Source organism: Panulirus ornatus, chromosome 65 (genome assembly GCF_036320965.1).
Source record: "Panulirus ornatus isolate Po-2019 chromosome 65, ASM3632096v1, whole genome shotgun sequence".
Lineage (NCBI taxonomy): Eukaryota > Metazoa > Arthropoda > Malacostraca > Decapoda > Palinuridae > Panulirus > Panulirus ornatus.
In genome coordinates, this window is record NC_092288.1 from 4,460,972 (window position 1) to 4,481,990 (window position 21,019).

At 41.6% G+C, this 21,019-nt stretch overlaps 2 protein-coding genes across 9 annotated transcripts in view; one reads left to right on the plus strand and one right to left on the minus strand.

Annotated features, from left to right (window-relative positions):
* The window catches only part of LOC139746496 (nucleolysin TIAR-like), a 1,460,715-nt gene extending 1,445,077 nt beyond the window's left edge, over positions 1 to 15,638 (plus strand). For all 7 annotated transcript variants that reach the window (XM_071657791.1, XM_071657790.1, XM_071657786.1 and 4 more), the window contains one exon: positions 14,812 to 15,638. The gene's annotated coding sequence lies outside the window, so the exon portion shown is untranslated. The remainder of the gene's footprint in view (positions 1 to 14,811) is intronic.
* Etf-QO (electron transfer flavoprotein-ubiquinone oxidoreductase) overlaps positions 15,473 to 21,019 on the minus strand; it is a 38,140-nt gene continuing 32,593 nt past the window's right edge. For both annotated transcript variants that reach the window (XM_071657785.1, XM_071657784.1), the window contains one exon: positions 15,473 to 16,019. In XM_071657785.1, coding sequence (XP_071513886.1) covers positions 15,856 to 16,019 — 164 coding nt within the window. In that variant the 3' untranslated portion in view covers positions 15,473 to 15,855. The remainder of the gene's footprint in view (positions 16,020 to 21,019) is intronic.

Sequence of the window (21,019 nt, forward strand, 5' to 3'; positions counted from 1 at the left end):
CCTACTTTTGTGCTTTTCAGTAAACAAACCTTTTGGCAAACTACTTTCAAATCAAGTAATTTTCATCCCACCCCACCTAAACCACTTCACAACTAACCACAGATGCTGTTAAAATAAAAAGCTAATCCATGCCTCACACTTTAGTAAAATCTACTCACACATCTCGTAACCTCCAACAAATATAACTGATAAAACTCATACCCACTGAAATAGTCCAACAAGCACTTATTGTTACTCTCATACTCAAACTCCATCCCAGTAGAAGCCATACACTCCCATACGTGCTGTGGACATCATCCATCATTGAAACACTACTGACAAACCCATATCATGCCACTTTATAAAGGCAAGGGTGTAAAGTTTTGATCAAATTACATAAGTTTGTTGAATTTACCTGGTGAGTTGTTGGAAGAATGGTTAGATACAGACATGCAGAGATCATTAGACTTTGGAAGAACAATACTGTTTTTGAGAATATAAGAATGTGTGGATCAGTTGTTTGCTTTGAAGAATTTGAAAGAAATACTTTAGAGAAACAAAGTCATATATGTGACATTTCCAGATCTGGAGAAGGCACTTATACATTAATATATAAAGATATTAAGTTATCTTTATTTGTTATACTTTGTCACTGTCCCCCGCGTTAACGAGGTAGCATAAGGAAACAGACGAAAGAATGGCCCAACCCACCCACACACACACACATGTATATACATACACGTCCACACATGCACATATACATACCTATACATCTCGACATATATATATACACACACGCTGACATACACATATATACACATATACATAATTCGTACTGTCTGCCCTTATTCATTCCCGTTGCCACCCCACCACACATGAAATGACAACCCCCTCCCCCCGCATGTGCGCGAGGTAGCACTAGGAAAAGACAACAAAGGCCACATTCGTTCACACTCAGTCTCTAGTTGTCATGTATAATGCACCAAAACCACTCTCTAGTTGTCATGTATAATGCACCAAAACCACTGCTCCCTCTCCACATCCAGGCGCCACAGACCTTTCCATGGTTTACCCCAGACGCTTCACATGCCCTGGTTCAATCCATTGACAGCACGTCGACCCCGGTATACCACATCATTCCAATTCACTCTATTCCTTGCACGACTTTCACCCTCCTGCATGTTCAGGCCCCGATCACACAATTTGGTCTCCCACTTCTCCTCGTTCCCTCCACCTCTGACACACATATATTTATTTTTATTATACACTGTCGCTGTCTCCCGTGTTAGCGAGGTAGCACAAGGGAACAGACGAAAGAATGGCCCAACCCACCCACATACACATATACATACACAGACATATACACAATTCATACTTACTGCCTTTACTAATTCCCGGCGCCACCCCTCCACACATGAAATGACAGCCTCCTCCGCCCCGCATGCGCGTAAGGTAGCACTAGGAAAAAACAAACGCCACATTCATTCACACTCATTCTCTAGCTGTCATATATAATGCACCGAAACCACAGCTCCCTTTCCACATCCAGGCCTCACAATACTTTCCATGGTTTACCCCAGACACTTCACATGCCCTGCTTCAATCCATCGACAGCACGTCAACCCCGGTATACCACATTGTTCCAATTCACTCTATTCCTTTGCACGCCTTGCACCCTCATGCATGTTCAGACCCTAATTGCTCAAAATATTTTTCACTCCATCTTTCCCCCTCCAGTTTTGTCTCCCACTTCTCGTTCCATCCACCTCTGACATATATCCTATTTGTCAATCTTTCCTCACTCATTCTCTCCATGTGACCAAACCATTTCAAAATCCCTCTTTTGCTTTCTCAACCACACTTTATTACCATATATATATATATGTATGTATGTATGTATGACTCATGGTGAGGTGCCTGAGGATTGGCGGAATGCGTGCATAGTGCCATTGTACAAAGGCAAAGGGGATAAGAGTGAGTGCTCAAATTACAGAGGTATAAGTTTGTTGAGTATTCCTGGTAAATTATATGGGAGGGTATTGATTGAGAGGGTGAAGGCATGTACAGAGCATCAGATTGGGGAAGAGCAGTGTGGTTTCAGAAGTGGTAGAGGATGTGTGGATCAGGTGTTTGCTTTGAAGAATGTATGTGAGAAATACTTAGAAAAGCAAATGGATTTGTATGTAGCATTTATGGATCTGGAGAAGGCATATGATAGAGTTGATAGAGATGCTCTGTGGAAGGTATTAAGAATATATGGTGTGGGAGGAAAGTTGTTAGAAGCAGTGAAAAGTTTTTATCGAGGATGTAAGGCATGTGTACGTGTAGGAAGAGAGGAAAGTGATTGGTTCTCAGTGAATGTAGGTTTGCGGCAGGGGTGTGTGATGTCTCCATGGTTGTTTAATTTGTTTATGGATGGGGTTGTTAGGGAGGTAAATGCAAGAGTTTTTGAAAGAGGGGCAAGTATGAAGTCTGTTGGGGATGAGAGAGCTTGGGAAGTGAGTCAGTTGTTGTTCGCTGATGATACAGTGCTGGTGGCTGATTCATGTGAGAAACTGCAGAAGCTGGTGACTGAGTTTGGTAAAGTGTGTGGAAGAAGAAAGTTAAGAGTAAATGTGAATAAGAGCAAGGTTATTAGGTACAGTAGGGTTGAGGGTCAAGTCAATTGGGAGGTGAGTTTGAATGGAGAAAAACTGGAGGAAGTGAAGTGTTTTAGATATCTGGGAGTGGATCTGGCAGCGGATGGAACCATGGAAGCGGAAGTGGATCATAGGGTGGGGGAGGGGGCGAAAATTCTGGGGGCCTTGAAGAATGTGTTGAAGTCGAGAACATTATCTCGGAAAGCAAAAATGGGTATGTTTGAAGGAATAGTGGTTCCAACAATGTTGTATGGTTGCGAGGCGTGGGCTATGGATAGAGTTGTGCGCAGGAGGATGGATGTGCTGGAAATGAGATGTTTGAGGACAATGTGTGGTGTGAGGTGGTTTGATCGAGTGAGTAACGTAAGGGTAAGAGAGATGTGTGGAAATAAAAAGAGCGTGGTTGAGAGAGCAGAAGAGGGTGTTTTGAAGTGGTTTGGGCACATGGAGAGGATGAGTAAGGAAAGATTGACCAAGAGGATATATGTGTCGGAGGTGGAGGGAGCAAGGAGAAGAGGGAGACCAAATTGGAGGTGGAAAGATGGAGTGAAAAAGATTTTGTGTGATCGGGGCCTGAACATGCAGGAGGGTGAAAGGAGGGCAAGGAATAGAGTGAATTGGAGCGATGTGGTATACCGGGGTTGACGTGCTGTCAGTGGATTGAATCAAGGCATGTGAAGCGTCTGGGGTAAACCATGGAAAGCTGTGTAGGTATGTATATTTGCGTGTGTGGACGTATGTATATACATGTGTATGGGGGGGTTGGGGGGTTGGGCCATTTCTTTCGTCTGTTTCCTTGCGCTACCTCGCAAACGCGGGAGACAGCGACAAAGTAAAAAAAAAATATATATATATATATATATATATATATATATATATATATATATATATATATATATATATATCTCTATTACCATATATATATATATATATATATATCTTTCATACTATTCGCCATTTCCCCGCATTAGCGAGGTAGCGTTAAGAACAGAGGACTGGGCTTTTGAGGGAATATCCTCACCTGGCCCCCTTTCTCTGTTCCTTCTTTTGGAAAATTGAAAAAAAAGAGAGGGGACGATTTCCAGCCACCCGCTCCCTCCCCTTTTAGTCACCTTCTACGACACGCAGGGAATGCGTGGGAAGTATTCTTTCTCCCCCCCCTTTTTTTTTTTCCAAAAGAAGGAACAGAGAAGGGGGCCAGATGAGGATATTCCCTCAAAGGCCCAGTCCTCTGTTCTTAACGCTACCTCGCTAACGCGGGAAATGGCGAATAGTTTGAAAGAAAAGAATTTTTTTTTTTGCCGCAGTCTCCTGCATTTGCGAGGTAGCGCAAGGAAACAGACGAAAGAAATGGCCCAACCCACCCCCATACACATGTATATACATACGTCCACACACGCAAATATACATACACAGCTTTCCATGGTTTACCCCAGACGCCCCACATGCCCCGATTCAATCCACTGACAGCACGTCAACCCCGGTATACCACATCGCTCCAATTCACTCCATTCCTATCCCTGGGGATTGGGGAGAAAGAATACTTCCCACACATTCCTCATGTGTCGTAGAAGGCGACTAAAGGGGACGGGAGCAGGGGACTAGAAACCCTCCCCTCCTTGTATTTTAACTTTCTAAAAGGGGAAACAGAAGAAGGAGTCACGCAGGGAGTGCTCATCCTCCTCGAAGGCTCAGATTGGGGTGTCTAAATGTGTGTGGATGTAACCAAGATGAAAAAAAAGGAGAGATAGGTAGTATGTTTGAGGAAAGGAACCTGGATGTTTTGGCTCTGAGTGAAATGAAGCTCAAGGGTAAAGGGGAAGAGTGGTTTGGGAATGTCTTGTGAGTTAAGTCAGGGGTTAGTGAGAGGACAAGAGCAAGGGAAGGAATAGCACTACTCCTGAAACAGGAGTAGTGGGAGTATGTGATAAGAGTGTAAGAAAGTAAACTCTAGATTGATATGGGTAAAACTGAAAGTTGATGGAGAGAGATGGGTGATTATTGGTGCATATGCACCAAGTGTGGTTGTGAGAGTGTGGTTGTGAGAGCAGAAGAGGGTGTTTTGAAATGGTTTGATCACATGGAGAGAATGAGTGTGGAAAAATTGACGAAAAGGAAATATGTGTCAGAGGTGGAGGGAACGAGAGGTGGGAGACCGAATTGGAGGTGGAAAGATGGAGTGAAAAAGATTTTGAGTGATCGGGGCCTGAACATGCAAAAGGGTGAAAGGCGTGCAAGGAATAGAGTGAATTGGAACAATGTGGTATACCGGGGTCGACGTGCTGTCAATGGATTGAACCAGGGCATGTGAAGCGTCTGGGGTAAACCATGGAAAGTTCTGTGGGGCCTGGATGTGGAAAGGGAGCTGTGGTTTCAGTGCATTATTGCGTGACAGCTAGAGACTGAATGTGAACGAATGGGGCCTTTGTTGTCTTTTCCTAGCGCTACCTCGCACACATGAGGGGGGAGGGGGTTGTTATTTCATGTGTGGCGAGGTGGCGTTGGGAATGAATAAAGGCAAACAGTATGAATTATGTACATGTGTATATATGTATATGTCTGTGTGTGTATATACATGTATACGTGTATATACGTTGAGATGTATAGGTATGTAAATTTGCGTGTGTGGACGTGTATGTATATACATGTGTATGTGGGTGGGTTGGGCCATTCTTTCGTCTGTTTCCTTGTGCTTCCTCGCTATCGCGGGAGACAGCAGTTTAGCAAAATAAATAAATAAATTATTTATTTTTTATTTATTTTTTTTATTTATTTATTATACTTTTTCGCTGTCTCCCGCGTTTGCGAGGTAGCGCAAGGAAACAGACGAAAGAAATGGCCCAACCCCCCCCCCATACACATGTATATACATACGTCCACACACGCAAATATACATACCTACACAGCTTTCCATGGTTTACCCCAGACGCTTCACATGCCTTGATTCAATCCACTGACAGCACGTCAACCCCGGTATACCACATCGCTCCAATTCACTCTATTCCTTGCCCTCCTTTCACCCTCCTGCATGTTCAGGCCCCGATCACACAAAATCTTTTTCACTCCATCTTTCCATCTCCAATTTGGTCTCCCTCTTCTCCTCGTTCCCTCCACCTCCGACACATATATCCTCTTGGTCAATCTTTCCTCACTCATTCTCTCCATGTGCCCAAACCTCTTCAAAACACCCTCTTCTGCTCTCTCAACCACGCTCTTTTTATTTCCACACATCTCTCTTACCCTTACGTTACTCACTCGATCAAACCACCTCACACCACACATTGTCCTCAAACATCTCATTTCCAGCACATCCATCCTCCTGCGCACAACTCTATCCATAGCCCACGCCTCGCAACCATACAACATTGTTGGAACCACTATTCCTTCAAACATACCCATTTTTGCTTTCCGAGATAATGTTCTCGACTTCCACACATTCTTCAAGGCCCCCAGAATTTTCGCCCGCTCCCCCACCCTATGATCCACTTCCGCTTCCATGGTTCCATCCGCTGCCAGATCCACTCCCAGATATCTAAAACACTTCACTTCCTCCAGTTTTTCTCCATTCAAACTCACCTCCCAATTGACTTGACCCTCAACCCTACTGTACCTAATAACCTTGCTCTTATTCACATTTACTCTTAACTTTCTTCTTCCACACACTTTACCAAACTCAGTCACCAGCTTCTGCAGTTTCTCACATGAATCAGCCACCAGCGCTGTATCATCAGCGAACAACAACTGACTCACTTCCCAAGCTCTCTCATCCCCAACAGACTTCATACTTGCCCCTCTTTCCAAAACTCTTGCATTTACCTCCCTAACAACCCCATCCATAAACAAATTAAACAACCATGGAGACATCACACACCCCTGCCACAAACCTACATTCACTGAGAACCAATCACTTTCCTCTCTTCCTACACGTACACATGCCTTACATCCTCGATAAAAACTTTTCACTGCTTCTAACAACTTTCCTCCCACACCATATATTCTTAATACCTTCCACAGAGCATCTCTATCAACTCTATCATATGCCTTCTCCAGATCCATAAATGCTACATACAAATCCATTTGCTTTTCTAAGTATTTCTCACATACATTCTTCAAAGCAAACACCTGATCCACACATCCTCTACCACTTCTGAAACCACACTGCTCTTCCCCAATCTGATGCTCTGTACATGCCTTCACCCTCTCAATCAATACCCTCCCATATAATTTACCAGGAATACTCAACAAACTTATACCTCTGTAATTTGAGCACTCACTCTTATCCCCTTTGCCTTTGTACAATGGCACTATGCACGCATTCCGCCAATCCTCAGGCACCTCACCATGAGTCATACATACATTAAATAACCTTACCAACCAGTCAACAATACAGTCACCCCCTTTTTTAATAAATTCCACTGCAATACCATCCAAACCTACTGCCTTGCCGGCTTTCATCTTCCGCAAAGCTTTCACTACCTCTTCTCTGTTTACCAAATCGTTTTCCCTAACCCTCTCACTTTGCACACCACCTCGACCAAAACACCCTATATCTGCCACTCTATCATCAAACACATTCAACAAACCTTCAAAATACTCACTCCATCTCCTTCTCACATCACCACTACTTGTTATCACCTCCCCATTTGCGCCCTTCACTGAAGTTCCCATTTGCTCCCTTGTCTTACGCACTTTATTTACCTCCTTCCAGAACATCTTTTTATTCTCCCTAAAATTTAATGATACTCTCTCACCCCAACTCTCATTTGCCCTTTTTTTTTCACCTCTTGCACCTTTCTCTTGACCTCCTGTCTCTTTCTTTTATACATCTCCCACTCAATTGCATTTTTTCCCTGCAAAAATCGTCCAAATGCCTCTCTCTTCTCTTTCACTAATAATCTTACTTCTTCATCCCACCACTCACTACCCTTTCTAATCAACCCACCTCCCACTCTTCTCATGCCACAAGCATCTTTTGTGCAATCCATCACTGATTCCCTAAATACATCCCATTCCTCCCCCACTCCCCTTACTTCCATTGTTCTCACCTTTTTCCATTCTGTACTCAGTCTCTCCTGGTACTTCCTCACACAGGTCTCCTTCCCAAGCTCACTTACTCTCACCACCCTCTTCACCCCAACATTCACTCTTCTTTTCTGAAAACCCATACAAATCTTCACCTTAGCCTCCACAAGATAATGATCAGACATCCCTCCAGTTGCACCTCTCAGCACATTAACATCCAAAAGTCTCTCTTTCGCATGCCTGTCAATTAACACGTAATCCAATAACGCTCTCTGGCCATCTCTCCTACTTACATAAGTATACTTATGTATATCTCGCTTTTTAAACCAGGTATTCCCAATCATCAGTCCTTTTTCAGCACATAAATCTACAAGCTCTTCACCATTTCCATTTACAACACTGAACACCCCATGTATACCAATTATTCCCTCAACTGCCACATTACTCACCTTTGCATTCAAATCACCCATCACTATAACCCGGTCTCGTGCATCAAAACCACTAACACACTCATTCAGCTGCTCCCAAAACACTTGCCTCTCATGATCTTTCTTCTCATGCCCAGGTGCATATGCACCAATAATCACCCACCTCTCTCCATCAACTTTCAGTTTTACCCATATTAATCGAGAATTTACTTTCTTACATTCTAGCACATACTCCCACAACTCCTGTTTCAGGAGTATTGCTACTCCTTCCCTTGCTCTTGTCCTCTCACTAACCCCTGACTTTACTCCCCAGACATTCCCAAACCACTCTTCCCCTTTACCCTTGAGCTTCGTTTCACTCAGAGCCAAAACATCCAGGTTCCTTTCCTCAAACATACTACCTATCTCTCCTTTTTTCACATCTTGGTTACATCCACACACATTTAGGCACCCCACTCTGAGCCTTCGAGGAGGATGAGCACTCCCCGCGTGACTCCTTCTTCTGTTTCCCATTTTAGAAAGTTAATACAAGGAGGGGAGGATTTCTGGCCCCCCGCTCCCGTCCCCTCTAGTCGCTTTCTACGACACACGATTAAAATAAATATTAATAATAATAATAAATAATTAAATAAAAATGATTCATCGTGAGGTGCCTGAGGATTGGCGGAATGCTTGCATAGTGCCATTATACAAAGGGAAAGGGGATAAAAGTGAGTGCTCAAATTACAGAGGTATAAGTTTGTTGAGTATTCCTGGGAAATTATATGGAAGGGTATTGATTGAGAGGGTGAAGGCATGTACAGAGTGTCAGATTGGGGAAGAGCAGTGTGGTTTCAGAAGTGGTAGAGGATGTGTGGATCAGGTGTTTGCTTTGGAGAATGTATGAGATATACTTAGGTAAGCAAATGGATTTGTATATACCATTTATGGATCTGGAGAAGGCATATGATAGAGTTGATAGAGATGCTCTGTGGAAGGTATTAAGAATATATGGTGTGGGAGGCAAGTTGTTAGAAGCAGTGAAAACTTTTGATCGAGGATGTAAGGCATGTGTACATGTAGGAAGAGAGGAAAGTGATTTATTCTTAGTGAATGTAGGTTTGCGACAGGGGTGTGTGATGTCTCCTTGGTTGTTTGATTTGTTTATGGATGGGGTTGTTAGGGAGGTGAATGCAAGAGTTTTGGAAAGAGGGGCAAGTATGCAGTCTGTTGTGGATGAGAGCTTGGGAAGTGAGTCAGTTGTTATTCGCTGATGATACAGTGCTGGTGGCTGATTCGTGTGAGAAACTGCAGAAACTGGTGACTGAGTTTGGTAAAGTGTGTGAAAGAAGAAAGCTGAGAGTAAATGTGAATAAGAGAAGTTTATTAGGCACAGTAGGGTTGAGGGTCAAGTCAGTTGGGAGGTAAGTTTGAATGGAGAAAAACTGGAGGAAATGAAGTGTTTTAGATATCTGGGAGTGGACATGGCAGCGGATGGAACCATGGAAGCGGAAGTGAATCATAGGGTGGGGGAGGGGGCGAAAGTTCTGGGAGCGTTGAAGAATGTGTGGAAGTCGAGAACATTATCTCGGAAAGCAAAAATGGGTATGTTTGAAGGAATAGTGGTTCCAACAATGTTGTATGGTTGTGAGGCGTGGGCTATGGATAGAGTTGTGCGCAGGAGGATGGATGTGCTGGAAATGAGATGTTTGAGGACAATGTGTGGTGTGAGGTGGTTTGATCGAGTAAGTAACGTAAGGGTGAGAGAGATGTGTGGAAATAAAAAGAGCGTGGTTGAGAGAGCAGAAGAGGGTGTTTTGAAATGGTTTGGGCACATGGAGAGAATGAGTGAGGAAAGATTGACCAAGAGGATATATGTGTCGGAGGTGGAGGGAACGAGGAGAAGTGGGAGACCAAATTGGAGGTGGAAAGATGGAGTGAAAAAGATTTTGTGTGATCGGGGCCTGAACATGCTGGAGGGTGACAGGAGGGCAAGGAATAGAGTGAATTGGATCAATGTGGTATACCGGGGTTGACGTGCTGTCAGTGGATTGAATCAGGGCATGTGAAGCGTATGGGGTAAACCATGGAAAGCTGTGTAGGTATGTATATTTGCATGTGTGGACGTATGTATATACATGTGTATGGGGGTGGGTTGGGCCATTTCTTTCGTCTGTTTCCTTGCGCTACCTCGCAAACGCGGGAGACAGCGGCAAAAAAGAAAAAAAAAAATCTTTCTTTCAAACTGTTGGCCATTTCATGTGTTAGCGAGGTAGCACTAAGAACAGAGGACTGGGCCTTTGAGGGAATATCCTCACGTGGCCCCCTTCTCTGTTCCTGCTTTTGGAAAATTAAAAAAAAAACGAGAAGGGAGGATTTCCAGCCCCCCGCTCCCTCCCCTTTTAGTCGCCTTCTACAACACGCAGGGAATACGTGGGAAGTATTCTTTCTCCCCTATCCCCAGGGATAATATATATATTAATGAAAGGGTAAGAGAGATGTGTGGTAATAAAAAGAGTGTGATTGAGAGCAGAAGAGGGTGTGTTGAAATGCTTTGGACATATGGAGAGAATGAGTGACGAAGATTGACAAAGAGGATATATGTGTCAGAGATGGAGAGAACAAGAAGTGGGAGACCAAATTGGAGGAGGAAGGATGGAGTGAAAAAGATTTTGTGATCGGGGTGAGAGGCGTGCAAGGAATAGAGTGAATTGGAATGATGTGGTATAATGGGGTCGATGTGCTGTCAATGGATTGAACCAGGGCATGTGAAGCGTATGGGGTAAACCATGGAAAGTTTTGTTGGGCCTGGAAGTGGAAAGGAAGCTGTGGTTTCGGTGCATAACACATGACAGCTAGAGACTGAGTGTGAAGGAATGTGGACTTTGTTGTCTTTTCCTCGCACTAACTCACACGCATGCAGGGGTTGGGGGGTGCTATGCCATTTCCTACATAACAAGGGTACTCCAGGAATATATATATTTAACATAACTGGTATGTACCTAGAATGCCCTTTCAACTTTCAAAGAACTTCCATATAATACATACAAGTTTTATCTTTAAGATCTAATCATTCTAACTAGTATTATAAATGAGGACCTGCATTAACACAGCATTAAAAATTAATGGTGCTTCCTTGTAAAACACATATAATGCTTTATTATTCAAAACAACTATAAATATATATATATATATATATATATATATATATATATATATATATATATATATATATTATATATATATATATATATATATCGCAAACGCGGGAGACAGCGACAAAGCAAAAAAAAAAAAAATATATTATCCCTGGGGATAGGGGAGAAAGAATACTTCCCATGTGTTCCCTGCGTGTCGTACAAGGCGACTAAAAGGGGAGGGAGCGGGGGGCTGGAAATCCTCCCCTCTCATCATTTTTTTTTTTATTTTCCAAAAGAAGGAACAGAGAAGGGGGCCAGGTGAGGATATTCCCTCAAAGGACCAGTCCTCTGTTCTTAACGCTACCTTGCTAACGCGGGAAATGGCGAATAGTTTGAAAGAAAAAAATATATATATGTGTGTATATATATATATATATATATATATATATTATTTTTTTTTTTGACGCTGTCTCCCGCATTTGCAAGGTAGCGCAAGGAAACAGACGAAAGAAATGGCCCAACCCACCCCCATACACATGTATATACATACACGTCCACACACAAAAATATACATACCTATACATCTCAATGTACACATATATATATACACACACAGACACATACATATATACACATGCACAGAGTTCACACTGTCTGCCTTTATTCATTCCCATCGCCACCTCGCCACACATGGAATACCATCCCCTTCCCCCCTCATGTGTGCGAGGTAGCGCTAGGAAAAGACAACAAAGGCCCCATTCGTTCACACTCAGTCTCTAGCTGTCATGCAATAATGCCCAAAACCACAGCTCACTTTCCACATCCAAGCCCCACACAACTTTCCATGGTTTACCCCAGACGCTTCACATGCCCTGATTGAATCCACTGACAGCACGTCAACCCTGGTATACCACATCGATCCAATTCTCTCTGTTCCTTACCCGCCTGTCACCCTCCTGCATGTTCAGGCCCCGATCACTCGTAATCTTTTTCACTCCATCTTGCCACCTCCAATTTGGTCTCCCACTTCTCCTCGTACATATATATACACATGTACATAATTCATACTGTCTGCCTTTATTCATTCCCATCGCCACCCTGCCACACATGAAATAAACCCCTTCCCCCGCATGTGCACGAGGTAGTGCTAGGAAAAGACAACAAAGGCCCCTTTCATGCACACAGTCTCTAGCTGTCATGTATAATGCACCAAAACCACAGCTCCCTTTCCACATCCAGGCCCCACAGAACTTTCCATGTTTTACCCCAGATGCTTCACATGCCCTGGTTCAATCCATTGACAGCACGTCGACCCCGGTATACCACATCGTTCCAATTCACTCTATTCCTTGCATGCCATTCACCCTCCTGCATGCTCAGACCCTGATCACTCAAAATCTTTTTCACTCCACCTTTCCACCTCCAGTTTGATCTCCCACTTCTCTTCGTTCCCTCCACCTCTGACACATATATCCTCTTCGGTCAATCTTTCCTCACTCATTCTCTCCATGTGACCAAACCATTTCAAAACACCCTCTTCTGCTCTCTCAACCACTCTTTTTATTACCACACATCTCTCTTACCCTATTATTACTTACTCGATCAAACCACCTCACACCACATATTGTCCTCAAACATCTCATTTCCAGCACATCCACCCTCCTCCGCGCAACTCTATCCATAGCCCACGCCTCGCAACCATACAACATTTTTGGAACCACTATTATTTCAAACATACCCATCTTTGCTCTCCAAGATAATGTTCTTGACCTCCACACATTCTTCAACGCTCCCAGAACTTTCGCCCCCTCCCCCACCCTATGATTCACTTCTGCTTCCATGGTTCCATCCACTCTCAGATATCTAAAACACTTAACTTCTCCAATTTTTCTCCGTTCAAACTTACCTCCCAATTGACGTGTCCCTCAACCCTACTGTACCTAATAACCTTGCTCTTATTCACATTTACTCTCAGCTTTCTTCTTTCACACACGAATCAGCCACCAGTGCTGTATCATCAGCGAACAATGACTGACTCACTTCCCAAGCTCTTTCATCCACAAGAGACTGCATACTTGCCCCTCTTTTTAAAACTCTTGTATTCACCACCCTAACAACTCCATCCATAAACAAATTAAAGTACCATGGAGACATCACACACCCCTGCCGTAAACCAACATTCACTGAGAACCAATCACTTTCCTCTTCCTACACGTACACATGCATTACATCCTCGATAAAAACTTCTCTGCTGCTAACAACTTGCCTCCCACAGAGCATCTCTATCATATTCCTTTTCCAGATCTATAAATGGTACATATAAATCCATTTGTTTTTCTAATTATTTCTCACATACATTCTTCAAAGCAAACACCTGATCCACACATCTTCTACCACTTCTGAAACCACACTGCTCTTCCCCAATCTGACACTCTGTACATGCCTTCACCCTCTCAGTCAATACCCTCCCATATAATTTCCCAGGAATACTCAAGAGACTTATACTTCTGTAATTTGAGCACTCACTTTTATCCCCTTTGCCTTTGTACAATGGCACTATGGAAGCATTCCGCCAATCCATGAGTCATACATACATTAAATAATCTTACCAATCAGTCACCCCCTTTTTTTAATAAATTCCACTGCAATACCATCCAAACCTGCTGCCTTGCCAGCTTTCATCTTCTGCAAAGATTTTACTACCTCTTCTTTGTTTACCAAATCATTCTCCCTAACCATTTCACCTTGCACACCACATCGACCAAAACACCCTATATCTACCACTCTGTCATCAAAAAACCTTCAAAATACCCTTGTCTTATGCACTTTATTTACCTCCTTCCAAAACTTTTTTATTCTCCCTAAAATTTGTGGTAAAATGTGGTATACCAGGTTCGACATGCTGTCAATGAATTGAACCAGGGCATGTGAAGCGTCTGGGGTAAACCATGGAAAGTTCTGTGGGGCCTGGATGTGGAAAGGGAGCTGTGGTTTCGGTGCATTATTACATGACAGCTAGAGACTGTGTGTGAATGAATGGGGCCTTTGTTGTCTTTTCCTAGCGCTACCTTGCACACATGAGGGGGGAGGGGGTTGTTATTCCATGTGTGGTGGGGTGGCGATGGGAATAAATAAAGGCAGACTATGAATTATGTACATGTGTATATTGAGATGTATAGGTATGTATATTTGTGTGTGTGGACGTATATGTATATACATGTGTATGTGGGTGGGTTGGGCCATTCTTCTGTCTGTTTCCATGCGCTACCTTGCTAACATGGGAGACAGCGACAAAGCAAAATAAATAAATAAAATTCATGTATGTATGTATTCCTATGAGTCTACAGGGAAAATGAAACACGATAAGTTCCCAAGTGCACTTCTGTGTAATAATAACATTATCAGGGAGACACTATAATAGTTAGTTTATACATCGAAGAGACGAAGCTAGGACGCTATTTGGTAAACATGCGCTTCTCAAAGACAGACATGTTTACCAAATGGTGTTCTAGCTTCGTCTTTTTGACATGTATATCAAATAAATAGATAAAATATATATATATATTATAAATTTACCCACTTCTTTTATTATCCAGAACTAAAACAAAATAACTTATTTCTCAGGATTGGTGTTTGTATGTAGAAGCTACTTTCTTCGTTCTCCATGAATGGGCAGCACACGCTTGGAATGGTCTTGCAGATGGCAACCACGTCATGAATACTGCCCCTCTCCTAGCAAATTCAGAAGTTATATATATATATATATATATATATATATATATTTTTTTCATACTATTCGCTATTTCCCGCGATAGCGAGGTAGCGTTAAGAACAGAGGACTGGGCCTTTGAGGGAATATCCTCACCTGGACCTCTTCTCTGTTCCTTATTTTGGAAAAAAATATATATATATATATATATATATATATATATATATATATGACAGCTGCCTGAGCACCATGTAGGTGGTTGCTACGTCAAGAAAAGGACACCTGAACTAATGAAGCCATTTTTTTTTTTTTTTTTTTCCAATGACTTGTATTTAAAACGTTATCATGGGTGTGGGAATTGTATTGTTGACTTGAGGAAAGGATGATTGAGATGCTTTATGATTATTATATGTTAGCTATTCCATATTCACTTGGTGTTGGATTTTTTTTTTTTTTTTTTAACATATGTAATGTTAAAGCATTATTCCTTATTGTAAATGACCATATATATATTTTGTATATGTAAAGACACTTTATCCATAAGTCCCATTTTTTGTACTGGACAGAAAAATCAACTTCCATCAGGAAAAATATTAATTTACCTATTCAATGAATATAGTACATTCATTACAAATCAAATCTGTCTTATATGCATGACTTAAGCAAGCCACTATGACAAATTTTCTTCTTTAACAAAATGAATTTTTATATTAGATTTGATTGTTACTTATATATATATATATATATATATGAAAAAAAACATACAATTATCATTACATTAATTTCTGTCAAGCTCTAAATTTCACTTTCTTTAGCACTAGCTGATGCTTAAAAGACAACTTTAAAATATCATAATTATAAAAAAACAATCATTCTAAGCCACTCAGCATAAGTTATGTTTGTACATTGTAATCTTTATATTTACACAAAATATACACCATTTAATAAAAATTACTTATTTACATGCCATCATAGGCAGGCCCTCCACCTGCCTCAGGCACAACCCAGTTGATATTCTGGGAAGGACATTTAATATCACATGTTTTACAGTGAATACAGTTTTGAGCATTGATCTGAAGTCTTACACCATCACCAATCTCCAGGGGCACATACTCATACACACCTGAAAAACGATACAAATTTACTTAAATATGTTTAATAAACAAAAATTAGCATTTGCATAATCAACTCACTTTGGGAAAAAGGAGTGTGCAGAGGCAAAACAAAGTTGATATGAGGATAACTTCAATCTAACAACCCTATATTTAATGGAATCTAAATCAAATTTACCACAAATTTATTTTTTAAACTGCATCACACCTGAAAATTACAAGAAAATAATGAGTACCACCTCTAATAGCATTTCAAGAAAAGTTTATAAATAAGATTAAATAGGATATTCCCTCAAATAGTCAGTCCTCTGTTCTTAACGTTACCTCGCTAACGTGGGAAATGGCGAATATGTATGAAAAAAAATTGTCACAGAAGGGATATGTTTTCAAGTGACACCATAACAAAAAAACTGCTTAAATATTGTGGATGCATTAATAAATGCCTAATGACAATAAAAGAAAATGGTAAAAATAATTCCCCTTGATAGTTCAAATGCAAATGTTTGAATATGGAATAAGTATAAAGTTATTTTTTTACATACTTGTTCGCCATTTCCCACACTAGCGAGGCAGTACAAGGAAACATACAAAAGAATGGCCCAACCCACCCATGCACATGTATGGAAAGGATCACAATTTTGCGCGTGATCAAGATATTCCTATGAGTCCACGGGGAAAATGAAACACAAAAAGTTCCCAAATGCACTTTCGTGTAATAATCACATTATCAGGGGAGACACAAGAGAGAAATATAACAATAAGTTGATGTACATCGAAGAGACGAAGCTGACGCCATTTGGTAAACATGTGATTGCCAAAACATACAACGAGCGTTTACAAATCTTATCAACAATAAAGTTATCTAACTTGTATAGACCATCACCAATATTAAGATTATAATTCTTTGTGTATTTAATAATAGAAGATTCAATGATATTTCTCTTGGTAATAGAGTTATTAACTCAGTTATTAGCTCTAACTCTATTACCAAGAGAAATATCATTGAATCTTCTATTATTAAATAAACAAAAAATTATGATCTTAATATTAATGATGGTCGACACAAAGTAGATAACTTTATTGTTGATAAGATTTGTAAAATGATAAGTTTATGAACGCTCGTTGTATGTTTTGGACAATCACATGTATACCAAATGGCGTCCTAGCTTCGTCTCTTCGATGTATATCAACTGACTGTTATATTTCTCTCTTGTCTCTCCCCTGATGATGTGATTATTACACGAAAGTGCACTTGGGAACTTTTCATGTTTCATTTTCCCCGTGGACTCACAGGAATACACATGTATATACATAAATGCCCACACACGCACATATACATACCTACATATTTCAACTTATACATGGCTGATTCATGTGAGAAACTGCAGAAGCTGGTGACTGAGTTTGGTAAAGTGTGTGGAAGAAGAAAGTTAAGAGTAAATGTGAATAAGAGCAAGGTACAGTAGGGTTGAGGGTCAAGTCAATTGGGAGGTGAGTTTGAATGGAGAAAAACTGGAGGAAGTGAAGTGTTTTAGATATCTGGGAGTGGATCTGGCAGCGGATGGAACCATGGAAGCGGAAGTGGATCATAGGGTGGGGGAGGGGGCGAAAATTCTGGGGGCCTTGAAGAATGTGTGGAAGTCGAGAACATTATCTCGGAAAGCAAAAATGGGTATGTTTGAAGGAATAGTGGTTCCAACAATGTTGTATGGTTGCGAGGCGTGGGCTATGGATAGAGTTGTGCGCAGGAGGATGGATGTGCTGGAAATGAGATGTTTGAGGACAATGTGTGGTGTGAGGTGGTTTGATCGAGTGAGTAACGTAAGGGTAAGAGAGATGTGTGGAAATAAAAAGAGCGTGGTTGAGAGAGCAGAAGAGGGTGTTTTGAAGTGGTTTGGGCACATGGAGAGAATGAGTGAGGAAAGATTGACCAAGAGGATATGTGTGTCGGAGGTGGAGGGAACGAGGAGAAGAGGGAGACCAAATTGGAGGTGGAAAGATGGAGTGAAAAAGATTTTGTGTGATCGGGGCCTGAACATGCAGGAGGGTGAAAGGAGGGCAAGGAATAGAGTGAATTGGAGCGATGTGGTATACCGGGGTTGACGTGCTGTCAGTGGATTGAATCAAGGCATGTGAAGCGTCTGGGGTAAACCATGGAAAGCTGTGTAGGTATGTATATTTGCGTGTGTGGACGTATGTATATACATGTGTATGGGGGGGGGGGGGTTGGGCCATTTCTTTCGTCTGTTTCCTTGTGCTACCTCGCAAACGCGGGAGACAGCGACAAAGTATAATAAAAAATAAAAATACATACATATACCATCAGATTGGAGAAGAGCAGTATTTTTTCAGAAGTGATGGAGGATGTGGGGATCAGGTGTTTGCTTTGAAGAATGTATGTGAGAAATGATAGGGTTGATCTGTGGAAGGTATTAAGAGTATATGGAGTAGGAGGTAAGTTGCAACAAACAGTGAAAAGTTTTTATCAAGGATGTAAGGCATGTGTACGAGTAGGAAGAGATTGGTTCCTAATGAATGTCGGTTTGCAGCAGGGGTGCATGATTGTTAAATCTGCTTATAGATGGGATTGTTAGGGAGGAGAATGCAAGAGTCTTGGAGAGAGGGGCAAATATGAAATCTTTTGTGAGTGAGAGAGGGCTTGGGAAGTGAGTCAGTTGTTGTTCACTGATGGTACAGTGCTGGTGGATGATCCGGGTGAGAAACTGCAGAAGTTGGTAACAAAGTTTGGTAAGGTGTGTGAAAGGATAAATTGGGAAGTAAGTTTGAATGGAGAAACTTTGGGAGTGTTGAAGAATGTGTGGAAGGCGAGAACGTTATCTCGGGAAGCAAAAATGGGTATGTTTGAAGGAATAGTGGTTCCAACAGTGTTATATGGTTGTGAGGCATGGGCGATAGATAGGGCTGTGCAGAGGAGGGTGGATGTGTTAGAAATGAGATGTTTGAGGACAAAATGTGGTGTAAGGTGGTTTGATTGAGTAATGAAAGGATAAGAGAAATGTGTGGTAATGAAAAGAGTGTGGTTGAGGGAGCAGAAGAGGGTGTATTGAAATGGTTTGGTTACATGGAGAAAATAAGTGAGGAAAGATTAGCAAAGGTGTCAGAGGTGGATGGAATGAGGAGAAGTGGGAGACCAACTTGAAGGTGGAAGGATGGAGTGAAAAAGATTTTGAGCGATCGGGGCCTGAACACTCAGGAGGGTAAAAGGTGTGCAAGGAATAGAGTGAATTGGAATGATGTGGTTGACATGCTGTCAATGGATTGAACCAGGGCATGTGAAGCATCTGGGGTAAACCATGGAAAGTTTTGTGGGGCCTGGATGTGGAAAGGGAGCTGTGGTTTCGGTGCAATATACATGACAGCTAGAGACTGAGTGTGAACAAATGTGGCCTTTGTTGTCTTTTCCTAACGCTACCTCGTGTGCATGCGGGGGAGGGGTTTGTCATTTCATGTGTGGCAGGGTGGCAACGGGAATGAATAAGGGCAGCAAGTATGAATTATGTACATGTGTATATATGTATATGTCTTTGTATGTATATATGTGTATATGTTGAAATGTATAGGTATGTATAGGTGCGTGTGGATATTCATTTGTATGTGGGTGGGTTGAGCCATTTTTTCATTTGTTTCCTTGCGCTACCTCGCTAATGCGGGAGACAGCGACAAAGTATAATAAACATAGCTATATGTATATTCTTTCTTTTCTTTCTTCCAAACTATTCGCCATTTCCCGTGTTAGCGAGGTAGCGTTAAGAACAGAGGACTGGGCCTCTGAGGGAATATATATATATATATATTTATTATACTTTGTCGCTGTCTCCCGCGTTTGCGAGGTAGAGAGCGACAAAGTATAATACATATATATATATATATATATATATATATATATATATATATATATATATATATATATATATATATCCTCACACATGTCTCCTTTCATATCTTTTACATATCTTCACCTTCGCCTCCACAAGATAATGATCAGACATCCCTCCAGTTGTCCCTCTAAGCACATTAACCTCCAAAAGGCTCTCTGGCCATTTTTCCTACTTACATACGTATACTTATGTATATCTCTTTTTAAACCAGGTATTCCCAATCACCAGTCCTTTTTCAGCACACAAATCTACAAGCTCTTCACCATTTCCATTTACAACACTGAGTACCCCATGCACACCAATTATACCCTCAACTGCTACATTACTCACCTTTGCATTCAAATCACCCATCACTATAACCCGGTCTCATGCATTAAAGCTGCTAATACACTCGCTCAACTGCTCCCAAAACACTTGCCTCTCATGATCTTTCTTCTTGTGACCAGTTGCATAGGTACCAATAATCAGTTTTACCCATATCAATCTAGAGTTTACTTTCTTACATTCTATCACATATTCCCACAACTCGTTTCAGTAGTGCTACTCCTTCCTTTGCTCTTTTCCTCTCACCAACCCCTAACTTTACTCCCAAGACATTCCCAAACCACTCTTCCCCTTTACCCTTGAGCTTCATTTCATTCAGAGCCAAAACATCCAGGTTCCTTTCCTCAAACACACTACCTATCTCTCCTTTTTTCTCATCTTGGTTACATCCACACACATTTAGACACCCCAATCTGAACCTTCAAGGAGGATGAGCACCTCCTGCATAACTCCTTCCTCTTCCTTTTAGAAAGTTAAAATACAAGGAGGGGAGGGTTTCTAGTCCCCCTGCTCCCGTCGCCATCTACGACACGCGGGAAATGCATGGAAATTATTCTTTCTTGCAAGGTAGCGCAAGGAAACAGATGAAAGAATGGCCCTAACCCACCCCCATATGCATGTATATACATAAACACTCACACACGCACATATACATACCTATACATTTCAACATATACATATACATATATACACATGAACATATCCAAACATGCTGTCTTCATCCATTCCTGTCGCCACCCAGCCATACATGAAATGGCACCCCTCTCCTGCCGCGTGCATGCGAGGTA